Source organism: Rhinoraja longicauda, chromosome 11 (assembly GCF_053455715.1).
Source record: "Rhinoraja longicauda isolate Sanriku21f chromosome 11, sRhiLon1.1, whole genome shotgun sequence".
NCBI classification, from domain to species: Eukaryota; Metazoa; Chordata; class Chondrichthyes; order Rajiformes; family Arhynchobatidae; genus Rhinoraja; species Rhinoraja longicauda.
Window position 1 is genome coordinate 43,557,187 of NC_135963.1, and position 20,821 is coordinate 43,578,007.

At 41.3% G+C, this 20,821-nt stretch overlaps 1 protein-coding gene across 5 annotated transcripts in view; it reads right to left on the reverse strand.

Annotated features, from left to right (window-relative positions):
- Positions 1–4,882: 4,882 nt before the first annotated feature.
- dnajc6 (DnaJ (Hsp40) homolog, subfamily C, member 6) overlaps positions 4,883–20,821 on the reverse strand; it is a 94,576-nt gene continuing 78,637 nt past the window's right edge. For 4 of the 5 annotated variants that reach the window (XM_078407505.1, XM_078407506.1, XM_078407504.1 and 1 more), the window contains 2 exons: positions 16,662–16,838; positions 4,883–6,546 (listed from right to left, as the gene is read on the reverse strand). In XM_078407505.1, the coding sequence (XP_078263631.1) occupies positions 6,445–6,546; positions 16,662–16,838 (279 nt within the window). In that variant the 3' untranslated portion in view covers positions 4,883–6,444. The remainder of the gene's footprint in view (positions 6,547–16,661; positions 16,839–20,821) is intronic. The other variant, XR_013547798.1, reaches the window with a different exon arrangement.

Consider the following 20,821-nt stretch of genomic DNA (forward strand, 5'->3'; position numbering starts at 1 on the left):
TCCTTCAGCGCTGCAATTAAAGGTCTACGGTCTAAATATGCCAGCATAATTCAGAAGCAAATTTGTTGTTTTTTTAGAAAACAATAATTAAAATATTCCATATCCGCAAAGTATGCAATTCCATCTTCAAACAAAGGTACATTGTACAATCAATAAAGATTAAGACGTAGAGATCCCGGAAATAAAATGCTACTATCCTCGAAAAATGACCACGAAGCTCTTGGGTTGTCAGAAATCACTTACACATGGCCCCTCCGCCAAATCATTAACGTTTCCATGTTTGTTGATGACACTGGTCTAAGTGGAAGTGTCGCAGTGATAAGAATGGAAAGAAGCTGCAATCAGAACATGGATAAAGTGAATGGGTAATCATAAGGCAATGTGGAAAAAATTGTAGAAAAACCAGAAATGCCAAGCAAAGGGGGCTGGGTGTCCTACAGACACACTGAAAGTTAATATGTCGGCGCTCCTGCCAATTAAGAAGCCAAACGATTTGTTGGTGTTTGTTGAAAGAGGATTTGTGCATAAGACTAAAGATATCTTGCAGAAACAAAGGACATGTGAAATGGCAGATGCAGGCCATACAGTCCTTCAAGCCACCTACGCAACTCATCAAATCATCACTAATCTTATTGCTCAGTTCCATTTTCCAGCTTTATCTTCATGCCCATTCATTCATTTCATGGTCAGAAATCTATCAATAATCCTGTAGCACATTGTCTGATAGTACATATTACATCCGCTGGTCTTTCTGTGCCTAGACCTGTGTGTTTTTGGTGAGTAAATTTCCCCAGTATACTCAAGTGAGCGGGCTGAGGTCAATGATGATCATTGAAAATCCAAAATAGATGGACACAAATTGCTGAAGTAACACAGCGAGTCAGGCAGCATCTTCGGAGGAAAGGAATAAATGATGTTTCAGATCCTGATTCTTTGTACCAAGCTAGCGGAGAAAGCAGAGTCAAGGGATACGGGGAGAAGGCAGGAACGGGGTACTCATTGTGAATGGCCTGAAGGGCCGAATGGCCTACTCCTGCACCTATTGTCTATAAAAGTCAAATGTATTTGGGAAGACTGTCTCTTATTAGAGATGGTTATTCCCTGGCACATCTGTGACATAAATGTTACTTATTACCTATTAATCTCTGCCTGAAAGTTGCTTAGGTCTTGAAAAGGAAAGGAAAGGGTCCCAATCTGAAATGTCACCCATCCTTTTTTTCCCCAGAGATGCCGCCTGACCCGCTGAGTTACTCCAGCAATTTGTGTCTATCTTAGGTGTTAACAGATGCAGACGTGGACTGTTCATTTGCTGAGGACTTGTGAACATGGTGAAATTATTAAAGAACATACCCACTTCTGACCTACTTGTGGAAGGAAGTTAGAATCATAAAGCTCTTCAGCCTACCTTGTCCATGCCAACCATCCCATTTAGCCCAAACCTTTCTAAATCTTTCCTATCCATATATTTGTCCAAATATCTTTTAACATTTCCAATTGTATCCACTTCTATATCTTCCTCTGGCAGCTCATTCCCGATAGGGACTATCCTCAAGAGTGAAAAAGTTGCCCCCAAGGTTCACCTTTGCTTTCACTCTAAGTTTAGAAGCCACTACCTGGGGAAAAACTTTATCCATGTCCCTCATGATTTTGTACACCTCAATAAGGTCACCCTTCCGCCTTCTATGCTTGAAGGAAAAATTACCAAGCCTATCCAACCTCTCCATATAACTCACGCCTGTAAGCCTAGAAAACACAATTGTGAATCTCTTCTGCATCCTTTCCAACTTAATCAGATTTTTTCTATAGCTGGGCGACCAGAACTGCACAAAGCTTTCCAATCATGGTCTCAGCACTTGCAAGCAGCAGAACAAGTCAAGATCAAACCTAGCAGTTTTCAACCTCTCCAGTTAAAAGAAACAGCATAAAGCTGTGCTGTAACTGAGAAGTTGCTGTCCATTTAAATGGGTTAGCATTTTTGCATGGCATGGGATTACAAGAATGCAATGACAGTGTGTACAATACCTGGGGTTAGACAGCAAGGCCAACGTCACAAGATCTTCATGAGGTTGAACCCTTGGAAAGAGTCCAGCACCGATGGTGTACCTGGCCACATTCTTAAAACCTGAGTGGACCAACTGGCTGGAGGTTTTGTGGACATCTTCAACCTCTCATTCCCAACGTCTGAGGTTCCCACCTCCTTTAACAGGACATCAAAAAGGGTGCCCAAGAAGGGTAAGGTGACACTAATGTCCATGGTTTTGAAGTGCTTTGAGAGATTAATTATGATGCATATCAACTCCTACCTTAGCAAAGACCTGGATATCATAATTTGCCTACTGACACAATAGATCAACAGGAGATGCAATCTCGCTGGCTCTTCACTCTGCAATGGACTACTTGAACAATAAAAATACATACATCAGGCCATTGTTCATTGACTACAGCTCAGCATTCAATGCCATCCAAACTAGAGATGAGCAGAGACCCAGTTCCCCTCCAAACTTGTTATCAAACTCAGAGAACTGGGTCTTTGCTCATCTATATGCAACTTCCTCATCAGCAGACCATGATCAGTACAAATTGGCAACATCATTTCCTCCACGATAACCATCAGGAGTGGAGCACCTCCATACTTTGCACTCAATCCCCTGCTCTATTCCCTATACACCCATGTGTAGCAAGACAGTTCCAATTAGGTCTTTAAATTCATTGACAATACCATTATTGCTGGATGAGTAATGGGCAATCATGAGTCAGAGTATAGGAAAATCCGAATACTCTCTTGAATTTCCACAGGTGTAAGGTAAAGAATACACTGACTGGTTGCATCACAGCCTGGTTCTGTAGCTCAAATGCCCAGGAATTAACAAGATTACAGTGGTAGACATTACCCTGTTCATCACAAATACTCCCCACCATCAAAAACATCTATGTGGCAGCACTCCCTCAAAAAGGCAGCCAGGATCATGATTGCATGAGATCACTTATGAGTAATACTGATCAGTGCTATTGGGAATTGAATACATGAAATGATTCCAGATAATACTGTAAAGTTTTGTTTTACATTTTCACAGAGTCTGTAATGTTACACTGTCCAGCAATTAGTAACGGTAACTATTGCAAAATAAATGAAGCATGATGGTAGGGAAACGTTTAGGCTACTTTATAGAGCATTGCATAGTATTTGTCTCAATATTTAAGGAAGAATAATATTTCTTTCAGATTCTGGGATAAAGGATTGACATAGTGAAGGCTAAACCTATAATCAGAGTTTATTAGGGTGAGAGACAGACAAGATTCTGAGGAGTATTATCATGGTGGGTGTATTAAAGATGTTTCTCTTTGTGGGAATATCTGACACTAGGAGGCAGAGATCAGAATAACAGGTTGCCTATTTAAATCAGACAAAGAGGAATTTCAATAGAGGGTCATGGCTCTTTGGAATTTACACCAGAAAATAGTGGATGCAGAAATTAACAGGAATTTGAATTTCAAGAGTTGAATCAGCTGTTATCTTGTGGAATGGTGAAGTAGGTTTGAGGGACTAATTCTACTTTTGGTAGAAACTCAATTAGGCCATAAAGTCTATCCAGCTCCTAGTGGAGTAATCCCATTTCCCACTCATTCACCATAGCCTTGTAATTAGTTCTCTCTCAAGTACCTGTTAAATTTCTTCCTGAAGGCATGGAATGATCATATTTCTATGATTCTCCAGACCCCGAGTTTCAAATCTTAAACACTTGGTGTAAAATAAATAGTTTTTTCAGCACCACTACTCCCAACACACCATCTCCTCCCCCTAGCCCATCCTTCATCTCGTTCAAATCTTAAATCCAGCTTCCTTGGTTCCTAAACAATGTGTAAATGGAAACCACAACTATTTTTCCTAGTAAAACCATTCATGAATTTGTACACCTCTTTCAGATCAGCCCTCAAATGTTTTTCCTTCATGATGAATGTGCCAAACTTAATTTAACGTTATAATAATTCAACCTTATAGCCAAAGTCATTCATTCCTGGAAATATTCTCAGGAATTTCCCCTGTAGTTTCCCTCAAACATTTTGATCCTTTCTAAAGTGTTTTAAGCAGAACCAGATGCAACACTCCATGTGTGGACCCATCAGTATTTCATACAGTTTGGCATAACCCTACATTTGCAAACACCCCATGGATACAACGAAAAAAACCCAGAATCGCCCTTATAAACACTCCCAACGTGGTTATCAAGTTTGCAGTGACACCAAAATTGGTAGTGAAGTGGACCGGAAAGATAGTTCTCCAAGGTTATAACAGGATCTTGATGAACTGGGCAAATGGGCTAACCAATGGCAGATGGTATTATATTTAACTCAAACAAATCCAAAGTGGTGCATTTTGACAAGCTAAACCAGGCGGAACAGGGCCATGGAGAATGTTGTGGAACACTGAAACCTCAGAGTACTGATATATTGTTCTCGGAAAGCGAAAACTATATACCTGTTCTCACAGGTATGAGAAAAGTATGTGAGGTAGAGAGTATGGCGATAAAGGCATTTGGCATGCATGCCTTTATCAGTCAGGGCATTGAGTATAGGAGTTGGAACATTATGTTGATTTTAAAATGTATTAGTTGATGGCGTCTTAACATTTTAACTTGTTTTAATGTGCAACCCATTTAATCAAAGTAACTTTGATTATTAACACATTTAGCATAAATACATTAGGTGGTTGGTTAGTGACCATCTACCTCCATAATTCACTGGAACATTTGTATCTTCACTGTGTAAATTCAGATTTCGTTCACAATACTATTTTAAAAAGTAGTCATTGTTAGAGGAAATGTTAGAAACTAATTGAACGTGCAGTGCAGATAAAAAGAGTCAACTTTGAGCAATACACACATTTATTTCATGTCAATTACAGGCAGTATTATGTACAATTTGGAATGAACATAATTTAGAACTTAGACATTTTCCTAATAGTCACATTTCAAACAAAGACATCAGACATAGCAAACAAAGTTCAACATGAATTTAATATTCAATCTATCCTTCCTTTGTGTTCCCCTGCCCACCACCCCCACCCCCCATCCCTCATCTCAACCTCAAGAATACACAAGTAATAAATCAAGGTTAATGTGACATTTCATGGACTGTAGGTTCAGGCATAAAGATTAAATTGTTGTATTCTTGTACTCTGTAATCATATTAATCTGCATGATTCACAAAATTGAATGGACAACACATCTTTTAGCTCTTCTGTAATACCACAGACTACAGAATAAAGCACCATAAAAAATGGAGAATTCAAACAGATTACATGTACAGATAAACAAAATGGCATGTTAAATAAAACATTTGAAATAATGTTTGAGAACTAAGAATTTTCCAATTAAATAGATACAAGGAGGCATCTGAAAATTGGGTTTCTATATTTACAACTGGTGCTCACATTGCAGCCTGGGACCAATTTGCAGCCACTCTTGCCATGACATTCAACGTGCCACAGTCTTCATTCACAACTTTCCTAGCTTCAGAATGTTGATCTTCCAGGTTATCAATAATCTCCCTTTATTAAAAAAACTTTGCTTCAGCAAAAGAGCCAACGATAGCTTTTGGTTATTTTAGCTTTTGCAAAGACAATATTTCAGTAAAGTACACTTAAAGGATAACTATTTGTCCTATATTTTTCCTCTTGTTGTCGTGAGACTGCCTAAACTCTCATCTTGGTAAATGGCTCACAAGAGCATTATTAATAACTGTAGCTTTGTATGCAAGAGCCACAAGCACAGTTCCATTTTAATTCACAATGCAGCATATTGCAACAATCCCAAGTGGCTGTTAAGCAAGACACTTATGAGATTGCCCAAGAGTAATACTGATCAGTGCTATTGGGAGTTGAATGCATGAGATGATGATTCCAGATAATACCGTAAAGCTCATTGTTCAACGTAGACAAGGTGTTTTTATCACATATACACAGACTCTGTAATGTTACATTGTCCAGCAATTAGTAACAGTAACAACTATGCTAATACACTAATTTCAAATGGAGTGAAATGAAAAGCAGAATTGTAATGTGATAAATTTCAAATCACATGCAACCAACTCATTTCAGAATAAAGACTGTAAATATTAAGAATCAGGCAGTATGTTACAAAATGCATTGCAAACAAAGATATAAAAAAAGTTCACAGGAGTTATTTCTTACCTTTGTCCCAAAAAAGGTCTTGTATTAGATTTTTTTTTCCACAGTTATCATTTACTTTTAACTAAATCCCATGTAAAAGGACGTCATTAAAACAGGCGTTGTGTGGATGAGTGATATCTGCACAATTAAATGAGTGCCTGTATAGAGAGTTACCAAGGGAAGGCAATATACGTCAACATTAAAGCAAAAATGGGACTACACATTCACACAGTTACACAGTTAACAGTAAACACAGGCAAATTGTTTGCATTAAATTAGTACAGAGGCTTTTGCCCTTGAGTTTCAAATTCTGACCAGGCATCGTTCAGTTCTATGAATATCATCTTGGCATATTGTTCATATGGCTGACCAGTAGCCTGTGAAAATAAAATGAAAATGTATACATCAAAGCAGAATGATACCGAAAACCATAACCAGGCAGTAGTGTGGTATTCCATTTGCTGGATTTCTTTATGACTAGTTCAGCCAGAATATAAGATGTGCACAGATGATTACCTACCAAATTATGATTACCAAATAATTAGTCATTTGAAACATTCTTCACAGGAAGAAAATTATACGAGTGAGAAAATGGCATTAGACACTGAGCGTGCATGCTCAAGTTCTTCCAGTTACAATCTATCTTACCATTTTTTGTAATCAAATGTAATCTATTCAATCTTGAGAGAAGAGTTCTTTAACATACATTTGTCGCCAGTCTTATCCCATAGGCTTTTGTCTAAAATAACAATTATAATTTAATGATTGTGACACCATTGTAAATTATTTATGTGGACCTTTACGAAGTTGGAGATGGAGTGCTATTACGAGTACATCTTTTGAGTCAAATAACTTATATTTCCCACACATCACTGTCACGATCCTACAAGCAAAACTTTATCTCATGGTATTTTTAAACATGCTTTACATAAATTTATTCTGATATCCCGCAACTCATTTATGACCAGATATTTACCTGACTTTGTAAAATCAAATATGTAATTTTTTTAAATATAAATGAATTAAATGTGAAACTAAATGCTCTTTTAACTATTTATCACAAATATGAGAAATGTTAGGGGAATTTCTCATTATATTTGCAAAGTTTTGTTTCCCACATCTTTTTTAATGTTACACAAGTTTATTTTAAAATTATAATAAAATGATTGAAATGATAAAATGAAATGTTGATCAATGGAGAGGAATCCTGGTTGATCTGGGCAAAGATGGGTGGCGAGAATGTGTGTAGATCACAGGAGCCAAATTTGTAATGCTAATCCAAATTCGTTTAATTGCCTCAACTAATTCCTTTCACCAAATGGACTGCAATAACTCTAGAAGAGGTCACTACCACCTACAGGGCAACCAAGGATGAATAGCCACTTGTTTGTGGTACCCGTGTTCACCAAATTAATTTCTTCTTATTTCTTGGCATCACCACTCAACAAGCCTGGAAATTATAATCAGAGTAATACAGCATGGAAACATGCCCTTCAGCCCAACTTACCCATGCCAACCAAAATACCCCATCTACACTCGACCCACGTTTGGCCCATATCCCTCTGTCTTTCCTATCCGTGTACCTATCCAAATGACTTGTTGTTATAGTAAAGGCAGAGAATTTAACTCTGCTCTTCTCTCATGGCACTCATGATCATATGGCCAAGTGCAGCTCCAATCCCATCTATAAAATTGCCAATGACAGTATTCAGGAGAGAGATAGAACACCTGGTTGAGTGGTGCCGCAACAACCTCGCTCTTAAGAACAAGAAGACTAAGGAGTTGATTGGCGTCTTCAAAAAGGGGAAATTTGGAGATGGTCAGTCAGTTTTTATTGGTGGCTGGTGGCGAGGAAAGTCAGCAGCTTCAAATTCCTGGGCAGTAACATATCAGATGACCTCTCCTGGACCCCGCACATAGATGCAGTCACGAAGGAGGCTTGCCAATGCCTCTACTTTCTTAGGTTTAAAGAATCTTTAGGTCTCAGAATATACTAACAAGCTTTTAAAGATGTACTTATTCACAAAATGCTGGAGTAACTCAGCAGGTCAGGCAGCATCTCAGGAGAGAAGGAATGGGTGACGTTTCGGGTCGAGACCCTTCTTCAGACTCCAATTTAGAGGAATTTAGAGATGTACTGTACGCAGTATCCTGACTGGTTACATCATGGCCTAGTATGGCAATTCCAATGCTCGGAAAAGCAAGAGGCTGCAGAGAATAGTAGATTGAGTTTGGTCCATCTTGGGTATAGCCCTTCCCTCCATTGAAAGCATCAACACAAGGTATTGCGTCAAGAAGGTGGCATCTGTGATCAAGGATCCCTACCATACAGGCCATAACCTCTGCTCACTGGTACCATCAGGTAGGAGATATAGAAGCCTGAAGTCCAACACCACCAGGTTCAGGAACAGCTACTTTCCTACAACTGTCCGTGAACCACCTATGCAAACCTAACCCTACCTCGACAATTGAATACTACACACCACCTACTATGGACTTATTTCCCTTTTCTAATATTTTTGTAGTAATGTTATTGAACATTCTTTATTTTAGAATGTGTGTAATTTGTGTACAATTTATATATTTTTGTGTATATCCGAGTCTATGTGCCAGTGATGCTGCTGAAGGCAAGACTTTTCATTGTACCACTGCCTCGCCACACTCATGCACACAACAATAAACGTAAACTTCATTTACTTGTGGAAAAAGATCATTGTAATTATAAGACACAAAAAGCTGGAGTAACTCAGCTGGACAGGCAGCATCTCTGGAGAGAAGAAAAGGGTGACGTTTCGGGTCGAGACCCTTCTTCAGAAACATCCTTCTACTCAAAATGTCACCCTTTCCTTCTCTCCAGAGATGCTGCCAGTCCCGCGGAGTTACTCCAGCTTTTTGAGTCTATCTTTGGTTTAAACCAGCATCTTCTGGTTCCTTCTTACACATTGTAATTATAAGTATTGTTTCATGTGTGCCTTTCCACCTTACAATAAATCCAAAATAAAAGTGGATTGGAAACAAACAGGAACTGGATCAATGACAAACTGTTCTTGCACTGACAAATCTAGATCCCTTTTTGTGGATGTGTCTTTTCATCGTTATAACCTCCATTCTAACATTACCCTGATTATGCTCATTCCATTTACCATTATCACCTCCAACGGGATCCCACCTCTGGGCACATCTTCCCATCTCCACCCCTTTCTGCTTTCCGCAGAGACCATTCCCTCCGTAACTCCCTGGTCCACTCGTCCCTTCCCACCCAAACCACCCCCTCCCCAGGTACTTTCCCCTGCAACCGCAGAAGATGCGACACCTGTCCTTTTACCTCCCCCCTCGACTCATCCAAGGACCCAAACAGTCTTTCCAGGTGAGGCAGAGGTTCACCTGCACCTCCTCCAACCTCATCTATTGTATCCGCTGTTCCAGATGTCAACTTCTCCACATCAGCGAGACAAAAACGCAGGCTCGGTGATCGTTTCGCTCAACACCTCCGCTCAGTCTGCCTTAACCAATCTGATCTCCCGGTGGCTCAGCACTTCAACTCCCCCTCCCAGTCTGACCTTTCTGTCATTGGCCTCTTCCATTGTCATAGTGAGGCCCAGCGCAAATTGGAGGAACAGCATCTCATATTTCGCTTGGGCAGTTTACACCCCAGTGGTATGAACATTGACTTCTCTAACTTCAGATAGTTCCTCTGTCCCTCTCTTTCCCCTCCCCAATTCTCCCTCTCTTCCTGTCTCCTACTACATCCTATCTTTGTCCCCCCCCTCCCCAGACATCAGTCTGGAGAAGGGTCTTGACCCGAAACGTCACCCGTGCCTTCTCTCCTGAGATGATGCCTGACCCGCTGAGTTACTCCAGCATTTTGTGTCCACTTATCATTAATATTCTTTGAGAAACAGAGCTCCCAACAGTTTGAGAGCATCACTTCACTGATGAAACCGAATACACACATATCTCACACAAACTTGAACAGTAAACCTATCGCAATTTATGAGGCACCATTTCAGGGTAGGTGCCACCACTACCACCTCTAAACAAGCATCAATGAACTGAAAAGCCCAAGCTGGGCTTATAAACTCCAGAGTCACTTTATCTTGAAAATATTTAACACAAGACAAATTTCAAAAAGATTCACTTTCTTCAAAACACAAGGTAATCAAAACTCTAATACGGTTTTCGCAGAATATCTCTGGTTAATCTCAGTACCACAAAGGGTCAAACACGATTTTTATAATTCCTACGAAAAAGTCTTCAACTTGAAATCTTAATTCTGCTGCTATCTTTACATTCCATATAATTGAAGCCAAAGACAAAAACAAAAGTTCAATTTAAATTCCAGAGAGTTGTTTGATTGCAATCAAGATTTATTACACTGTTAAAATTGTACTTGGGCTGGAACGGGTAGCCAGTAATTCATAATGAGTTGAGCCTATATTGTGGATGTTTGTGGAGAGAACCTTCTCTTATTCAATATATCCGAGTTAAGTGGTAGATTGAGAGGTGTTATGTTCAAAACAAAACTAATCGAGTGGTGCACCTCAATATTAGTATATTAGTAATTTCTTCAAGGCAAATAACATTAAAAGGAACCTCCCCCCCCTAATCATCACAAATTTACACCCATGCACCCACCTTCCAAATCCACACTGATCAATTGTAACTCCTCTGAGTTGAAATGTCACTTGGAGGTTGCAAAAGAACAACCTGCACTACTGATGGGAGATTTCAATGGCTATTAAGAATATATCAGCAGTGCCACCAGCAGATTACTGGAGGATAATTGTCATATTGAGCCAGCATCTGCTGGCAAAGAAATCACTCCGGCACACTTGTGAATGGAAAGTGAAATTGCAATGTGTGTGGGGAATTTACATCGAGTTTAATGACTAGAAAATAGTTTTTGGCAAATTAACACACCCCTTTTTCCAAATCAACTCCAGATCTTAAACATCAATTATCTTCAATTGAAAGGAATTTAAGAAGAATTCAAAATATATATTTCTGTGTTTATTGTATCTTAATTAAACAAATAAAATTGTTTTCACGGGTCGCACAATGGCACAACGGTAGAATTGCTGACTTACAGCAGCAGAGACCAAGGTTTGATCTTAATTACAGGTGCTGTCTGTACGGAGTTCGCATGCTCTCCCCGTGATCGCGTGGGTTTGCTCTAGGCAGTCTAGCTACCTCCAATACTCCAAAGACATATTGGTTTGCTTTTTAATTGGCTTAGGTAAAATTGTAAATTGTCCTCGGTGTGTAGGATAGTGCCAGGGTACAGAGTGATCGCTAGTCGGCGTGGACTCAGCAGGCCTGTTTCCGTGCTCTATCTCTAAAGTCACTATGCTGTGTAGAGTAGAGTTAAGAACAAGATCACAAACTGGACAAGAATGAAATATTACAGGGCACCAGCGGAATTGTATTACTTTAAATTGCGATGTCATAGTGAAGCACACTCTCTCTTAAACCCAGAAACCAAATTAGGTTCAATGAGAATGCACAAAGGGTTTGACAGCAGCTTACCAGGTTTATCTTGCTTGGGACTATGTACCCGCCTGCTGTAGCAATGACAAGTTAAATTTGTTTATAAGTAGCAGTTTAATGACAAAGCAGAGCTGTCCTGACATTTAATGGGGGAAAATCACAGCAAAGCTCTCACACCATTGCACATTAGGCCAAGAATGGTGGACGTTCAGCTCACGGTGAATATTAATACTCAACTTTAACATGCAAAAGGACAAGTTGGGGCCGTCAGTACTACAGCGAAGGCTGAAGTGTGAAAGCAAAATCATTAGCCCATCCTATTCAGCCTGCTATACTCATAGACATGGGTAGTTATAAAATGGCACTAACTGGTTGAATCTATTTTTCTATAAGAAATCGTAAAAAGGTGCAGAGATGATTTACGAGAGGATGTTGCCAGGAATCGAGGGGCTGAGCTATGGGGAGAGGTTAAGCAGGTAGGACACCATTCCTTGGAGTGCAGGAGGGCGAGAGCTGATGTTATAGAGGTGTACAAAATCATGAAAGGAATAAATCAGGGAGACAGAGTCTCTTGCCCAGAGTAGGGGAAATCAGGAACCAGAGGACAGGTTTAGGGTAAGGGAGGAAAGATTTAATAGGAACTAGATGGATAACTTTTTCACACAGAGGATGGTGGGTGTATGGAATGAGCTGCCAGAGGAGGTAGTATCACAATTTTTTAAGGAACATCTGGACAGGTGCCCATATGGATAGGACAGGTTTAGAGGGATATGGACCAAACACAGGCAGGTGGGACTATTGTAGATGGGACATGTTGGTCAGTGTGGGCAAGTTGGGCCGAAGGGCCCGTTTCTACACTATGACTATCAACATTCCCCATGTACTGCACACAGACTGGTTGTGAAATCTCATAACAGCCTGGCTATCCAATTATACTAGAGCCAACATTTTCCATTATAACTGTAACACTGGCATCTAATGGGCAAAAACTGAAATTACACATGGATCCTATCCTGATTAACACATTCCAATCAACTGTTTGACTAGCCAAACAACTATTATCCAATCGTTAAAAGGGACTTGAGTAACACTTGCTCACCAACACACTTGGCTCCAGTGCGTGTTGTAGAACAGAGAGACCCAGGAGTACAAATTCATAATCTCTTAAAATTGATGGCACAGGTAGACATAGAAACATAGAAAAATAGGTGCAGGAGGCCATTCGGCCCTTCGAGCCAGCATTGCCATTCAATACGATCATGGCTGATCATCTAAAAACAGTACCCCGTTCCTGCTTTTTCACCATATCCCTTGATTCATTTAGCCCCAAGAGCTAAATCTAGACAAGGTGGTGAAGGCAGCATATGGCATGTTTGCCTTCATCGGATTAGTAGTGTGTGCAGTTTTGGTCACCATACTACAAAAAGGATGTCATTACGATAGAGAGGGTGCAGAAAAAATTCACAATGATGTTTCTGTGTTGCTGGGATTGGAAGGATTGAGTTATGAGATTAAACAGGTGGTGGCTGTTTTCCATGAGCAAAACGAGGCTAAGGGATACATTATAGAAGTTTACAAAATCATGAGGGGCATGGGTAAAATAGAAGGTCACAGTGTTTTCCCAAGTTAGAAGAGTCTAAAACCAGAGGGCATATCTTTAAGGTGAGAGGAGATAGGAGACCTGAAGGGCAACATTTTCACACCAAGGATGGTGTGGATATATGGAATGACGTACCTCGCAGAGGAGAGTACAATTACAAAGGTTCAAAGGCATTTGGGCAGGAAATGTTTTGGGGTCAGATGGGACTAGCTCAGGAAGGCACCTTAGTCAGCCTGGATGAGCAAGGCCAAAGAGCCTATTTCCATGCTCAAAACCTCTGCTTCAATGACCTGTTGTGGGTCACAAAAAAAGGTCAAATTTATAATACGCTAAATGGGAAGCAATGATTATCAATAAGAAAAAGCCATCCAACCTGGTTATCTTCAATTACAGCATAGTAATTGAATCTTCCAGCATTTACATCTCAGAAGTTAAAATGGATTAGTCCTTTCAGCACTTTGGCTACGAGCCGGGAAATGTTTGGGCAGTCAAGTGACTTCCTTCCTGTGTTTGCAGCATCATGAGTGTAGTAAAACCAACCACTTGTCTGGACAGGTGCAGCCGCAGCACTCAAGGCTTGAACGCTATCCAAACGAAAAAAATATTGGTGATTGCAACTCCCCCTCCCATTTATCAATGCACTATGATTACAATAGACAATAGACAATAGGTGCAGGAGTAGGCCATTCGAGCCAGCACCACCATTCAATGTGATCATGGCTGATCATTCTCAATCAGTACCCCGTTCCTGCCTTCTCCCCATACCCCCTGACTCCATTATCCTTAAGAGCTCTATCTAGCTCTCTCTTGAATGCATTCAGAGAATTGGCCTCCACTGCCTTCTGAGGCAGTGAATTCCACAGATTTACAACTCTGATTGAAAAAGTTTCCCCTCATCTTCGTTCTAAATGGCCTACCCCTTATTCTTAAACAGTGGCCCCTGGTTCTGGACTCCCCCAACATTGGGAACATGTTTCCTGCCTCTAACATGTCCAACCCCTTAATAATCTTATACGTTTCGATAAGATCCCCTCTCATCCTTCTAAATTCAAGTGTATACATGCCTAGCCGCTCCAGTCTTTCAACATATGACAGTCCCGCCATTCCGGGAATTAACCTAGTAAACCTACGCTGCACGCCCTCAATAGCAAGAATATCCTTCCTCAAATTTGGAGACCAAAACTGCACCCAGTACTCCAGGTGCGGTCTCACTAGGGCCCTGTACAACTGCGGAAGGACCTCTGATCCTATACTCAACTCCTCTTGTTATGAAGGCCAACATTCCATTGGTTTTCTTCACTGCCTGCTGTACTTGCATGCTTCCTTTCAGTGACTGATGCACTAGGACACCCAGATCTCGTTGTACGTCCACTTTTCCTAACTTGACACCATTCAGATAATAATCTGCCTTCTTATTCTTACCACCAAAGTGGATAACCTCACACTTATCCACATTAAACTGCATCTGCCAAGCATCCGCCCACTCACACACCTGTCCAAGTCACCCTGCAACCTCATAGCATCTTCCTCACAGCTCACACTACACCCTAACCCTAACCCTAACCCTACCTAACCCTAACCCTAATGCACTACCATGCAAATTTGCTAATGGTACTTTTGATCCCTTCATCCAAGTCGTTAATGTATATTGTAAATAGCTGCAGTCCCAGCACCGAGCTTTGCGGTACCCCACTAGTCACTGCCTGCCATTCTGAAAGGGACCCATTTATCCCCACTCTTTGCTTTCTGTCTGTCAACCAATTTTCTATCCATGTCAGTACCCTACCCCCAATACCAAGTGCTCTAATAAGCATATTAATAACAGAATGTCATTTCCATTTCATGTTGTCATGCGAGCTATCAGTGGGTTGGTGGTGGATTGCCTTAAGCAAACTGCTGCAATTGAAAATTTTAGGTAAAAAGCCAAGTTAGAACACTCAGTACTCAAACAATAAATCAAATCATGCTAAGTGTGTCTGTGATTTCAAAGCAAACTGCTGCCATTTAGCTATCTGTGTTCAAGATCAAGCTTGCTGCAAGCCCAGGATTTGGTGACAGATACTGCTGCTCTCTCACCACGTTCTATCAGCAAGCTGAGAACACAGCCCCCGTCCTGTTAGGAGCCCAACATTAGGGTGGAAAAATTGTCACTCAGATCTAGTTCTCGGTCAGACAGGGTTTCAGATCAGAGCTCCCAACCAATTGGATGTGGATTCTTGACCTCTGGAATGGGAACGGCAAATGATATACGAAACGATACTTTATTTATCCCAGGAGGGAAATTGGTCTGCCAACTGTCATAAAACACAAGATACATGAAATTAAAGCGACGAGTCGAAAGTCCAAGATTTGGCGGAGGGGGTGTCAGTCTACCGCACGGCAGAAGGAGTTGTACAGAAGGAGTTGTACAGTTTGCTAGCCACAGGGAAAAAGGATCTCCTGTGGCATTCTGTGCTGCATCTTGGTGGAACCAGTCTGTTGCTGAAGGTGCTCCTCAGGTTGGTCAGTGTGTCATGGGAAGGGGTGATCTGTATTATCCAAGATGATCCACAGTTTGAGGAGCATCCTCCGCTCTAAGACCACCTCCAATGAATCCAACGCCACCCCCAGGACAGAGCCAGCCTTCCTGATGAGCTTGTTAATTCTTTTGGTGTCCGCGGCCTTCACCCAGATATCCCAGCACACGATAGTGACGAAGATGGCACTGGCCACCATTGATTGATAGAACATCTGCAGCATCTTACTGTAGACATTGAAAGAGCGGAGCCTCCTCACAGTGCCTCAGCGTTCCTGGACCAGTCCAGTTTACTGCCCAGGTAAACACCAAGGTACTTATACCCCTTGGTAAACTGCACATCCACACCCTTGATGGAGATAGGGGACAGGAGTGTTCCTCTCCTCCTAAAGTTCATAACTAACTCCTTAGTCTTGTCGGTGTTGAGCTGCAGGTGATTCAGCCCACACCACTCAACAACTTCTTCAGCTCAATGATTTGCAAGTGATTATGTTTTTAAATATCTTATTTTGAATACTTACATTAATTTCAATAGTTTTTAATTTCTTTACGCTCAAAATATATACAAATAGAAAAAGCTACTTCACAGGTTGTTTGGCAGAAGCTAAAATCACCTTTGGCTCCCTCTTTTGTCAGCATCATTCCAATGTTCACGACTATGTTATCTACGGCCTACTCATTGCGATGCCTCAGCAGCTGCAAAGGCTTATTCAAATTATATCAGCGTATCAGTACCTGTTGGAATGTTGGGAATTACAGATACGAGGACTAAAGCGAGTGGAAATTCTGAGTCATTGGCCAGGACCTGCTTGGCAGAGCGATGATTCTAATATATTGAAGAAATTACAAGCAGGAGCATGCTTTAACATTTGCAGGTGGGATTAACTTACTTTATCAGGATGAACTACAAGTACTGCCTTCCGATAGACTTTTTTCACTTGTTCAGGAGTTACCAGATCTGCCATGCCAATAGGCCTCCATTTTGTTTCTCCTTCCCACAAAACAGTATGCATTGTTGACAACAATGCTCGAATGTTTCTCTCTTTTCCTTCAATCCAATCCAGAAGCTGAAATTGAAAAGATTAATATGTAATATTTAACACAGGAATAGCAGGATAAATGTGAAATTTATTTCTGGGGACCAGGTGCGATAGTGAAAAACTTCAAGGTAAATTATCGTTAAGTTGAAATATATTTTAGTCACAAAATATTCCACAATACTTTCTAATTCAGCTTTTTGCTAAGCATATACACAAACATACATCACCTACAAATTTTCACGTGTGCTGTGGATTTGAGATTTTCTCACTTAAACTGCACATTATCAACATATAAAAATACTGCATGTTAGATGATTTTAGAAAATGCTTTAAATGATCACCTTAAGCGCAGCATCAGTTAAGAATTTAATCTAACAAAGTACGTTACTTCCCAAACCAGAAAACTATTTAAAGGTTTTGATTTAAATAAGGAATTTAAAGGATTCTCAAATTTCTGGAGATTTCCCAAATTCATTTTATACATGACGCATTTAAACAGTAAAAGGGAACGTATGATCTCATCAATCTTTGTTACATTGTTGGAACTTTTCTACTGGTGACAAGACAACATTCCAACAGAGCGATGTAATCCAATCCATTTACAATAAATGCTCTCAGGTATCTGGACTCTTCCTTGAACCATAATCTTGAGGCGTCTCTTTTCTCGAGTCCTGACACAAAATCATAACTAATGCAGGTATACAAGTCTTAGTTTAGCTGAGATGTGTTTTTAAATACCACTATTTTACTTATCATTCTTACTATGATAATGCCATCACATACAATATGCAAGTATTCCAGAAATACCATTTTATATGGAATCTCATAAAGGACAGAGGCACGTGAGAGGCTAGAAGTTGGTATGGAGGGTGGTGTGGGAAAGGTTAGTAGACAGAATAGGCAGGTGAAAGGCGGAGAGCGAGGAAGGAGGGTTGGTTTAAACTGCACATATTTTAATGCAAGGGGCCTGACGGGTAAGGCAGATGAGCTTAGGGCATGGATAGGTACGAGCGACTGGGACGTTGTAGCCATGACTGAAACCTGGCTAAGGGAGGGGCAGGACTGGCAGCTCAATGTTCCGGGGTACAGGAGCTTCAGGAGAGACGGGGGTGAGGGAAATAGAGATGGGGGGGGGGGGGGGGTTGCATAGTTGGTTAAGGAGGATGTCACAGCAGTGATCAGAGGTGACATTACGGACAGGTCATCAAGTGAGGCTATATGGGTGGAGCTGAGGAACAAGAAAGGGATGATCATCTTGCTGGCGGTGTACTACAGACCCCCGAATAGTCAACGGGAATTAGAAGAACAAATTTGGCAGGAGATTGCAGGCAGCTGCAGGTCAAAAAAGGTTGTTGTAGTAGGGGATTGTAACTGAGAGTTTTCTTAAGCATTATTGGTAAATTGGGAAGGGCAAGTTAATGAAGTGTTTGTGGAAGAGCCTTTTGGGACCAGTGACCACAGTTTGATTAGATTTAAGATAGTTATGGATAGGGACGGGGAGGGTCTACCTGTTTAAAATACTCAACTGGGGCAAGGCCAACTTTGAGGGTATGAGAGAAGGTCTCGCTCAAGTTGACTGGAGCAGGTTATTTGAGGGGAAAGGAACATCGGCCAAGTGGGATGTTTTTAAAAGTGTGCTGTTAAAGTACAGGATATGTACGGCCCTGTTAGAGTGAAGGGCAAAGTAGGCAGACGTAAAGAAGCTTGGCAGACAAGGGAAATTGAGGCATTGGCCAAAATCAAGAAGGATGCATGGGACAGGTACGGGTAGCTGGGATCAAGTGCATCCCTGGAGGTGTTTGGGGACCTAAGGAGTAAACTGAAAAAGGAAATCAGAAGGTAGACAAATCTCCAGGGACTGATCAGATATATCCGAGGACATTGCAGGAAAATTAAAGGGGAAATTGCGGGAGCCCTGGTTAAAATTTACGAGTCGTCCTTAAATACAGGAGAGGTGCCGGAAGACTGGAGGGTGGCAAGTGTTGTGCCTCTTTTCAAGAAGGGCTGCAGGGAAAATGCTGGGAACTATAGGCCGGTAAGCGTAACATCTGTAGTTGGTAAGTTACTGGAGAGTATTCTGAGGGATAGGATATACAGGCATTTGGATGGGCAAGGGCTGATTAGGGATAGTCAGCATGGTTTTGTGCGTGGGAGGTCATGTCTCACAAATCTGACTGAGTTTTTGTAAGACGTGACCAAAAAGGTCGATGAGGGCAGAGCTGTAGATGTTGTGTATATGGACTTCAGTAAGGCATTCGACAAGGTTCGGCATGGTAGGCTGCTCTGGAAGGTTAGATCGGATGGGATCCAAGGAGAGATAGCTGAATGGATAGCAAATTGGCTCCATGGAATGAAGCAGAAGGTGATGGTGGAAGGATGCTTCTCGGACTGGAGACCTGTGACTAGTGGTGTGCCTCAGGGTTCGGTGCCGGGCCCATTACTGTTTGTCATCTACATCAATTATTTGGATGAGAACATGCAGGGCAAAATTAGCAAGTTTGCTGATGATACAAAAGTGAGTGATTTTGCAGATAGTGAAGATGTTTGAAAGATCACAGCAGGATCTGGATCGATTGGCCAGATGGGCAAAGGAATGGTTGGTGGAATTTAATACTGAGAAGTGAGAGGTGTTGCATTTTGGGATGTTGAACAAGGGCAGGACCTCCACAGTAAATGGTAGATTTCTGGGTAGTGTTGTAGAGCAGAGGAATCTAGGAGTACAGGTGCATGGTTCCTTCAAGGTCGATTCGCAGGTAGATAAGGTGGTAAAAAAGGTTTTTGGCACTTTGACCATCATCAGTCAGAGTATTGAGTATAGAAGTTGGGAGATCACGTTGCAGTTGTATAAGATGTTGGTGAGACTGCATTTAAAATATTGTGTTCAGTTCTGGACATCATGTTTTTTTAGTTTAGAGATGGAGCGTGGAAACAGGCCCTTCAGCCCACCGGGTCCACGACGACCAGCGATCGCCACACATTAACACTATCCTACACCCACCAGGGACAATTTTTTACATTTACCAAGCCAATTAACCTACAAACCTGTAAGTCTTTGGGAGTAAACCGAAGATCTTGGAGAAAACCCACGCAGGTCACGGTGAGAACGCACAAACTCCGTACAGACAGCACCCGGAGTTGAGATCAAACCCAGGTCTCTAGCACTGCATTCGCTGTAAGGCAGCAACTCTACCGTTGCGCCACCATGACCGCCGTAAGAAAGATTTTGTCAAGCTTGAAAGGGTTCAGAAAGGATTTATGAGGATATTGCCAGGACTAGAGGGTGTGAGCTAAAGGGAGAGGTTGAGTAGACTGGGTCTCTATTCCATGGAGCGCAGGAGGATGACGGGGATCTTATAAAGGTGCACAAAATCAAAAGAGGAATAGATCGGGTAGATGCACAGAGTCTCTTGTCCAGAGTAGGGGAATCAAGGACCAGAGGACATGGGTTCAAGGTGAAGGGGAAAAGATTTAATAGGAATCCGAGGGGTAACCTTTTTACATAAAGGGTGGTGGGTGTATGGAACAAGCTGCCGGAGGAGGTAGTTGAGGCTGGGACTATCCCACCGTTTAAGAAACAGTTAGACAGGTACATGGACAGGACAGGTTTGGAGGGTTATGGACCAAGCGCAGGCAAGTGGGACTAGTGTAGCTGGGACGTTGTTGGCCGGTGTGGGCAAGTTGGGCCGAAGGGCCTGTTTCCACACTGAATAACCCTATGATTCTATCACTCGAATTGAGACAAACTAAAATGAGAAAATATATTTTTTCCTTTCCATTTAATTAAGTTTAAGAACGTTGAGTAGATCTGGAAAAAGGGGAGTGTTCATTTACCTAAAGCTTTTTCCTAGCCCTTAAATTAATGTGCATTCCAAGCAAATTCTTTTTTGTTTGAATAAAGAACATTTTTGCCAACTTTTGTTCATTTTGATTTTGAGGACATGAAATGGCCATTTAAATGTGTCCGAGGAAACAACAGGCTTTTCCATTTGCTTTCATCAAATTGATTTAGC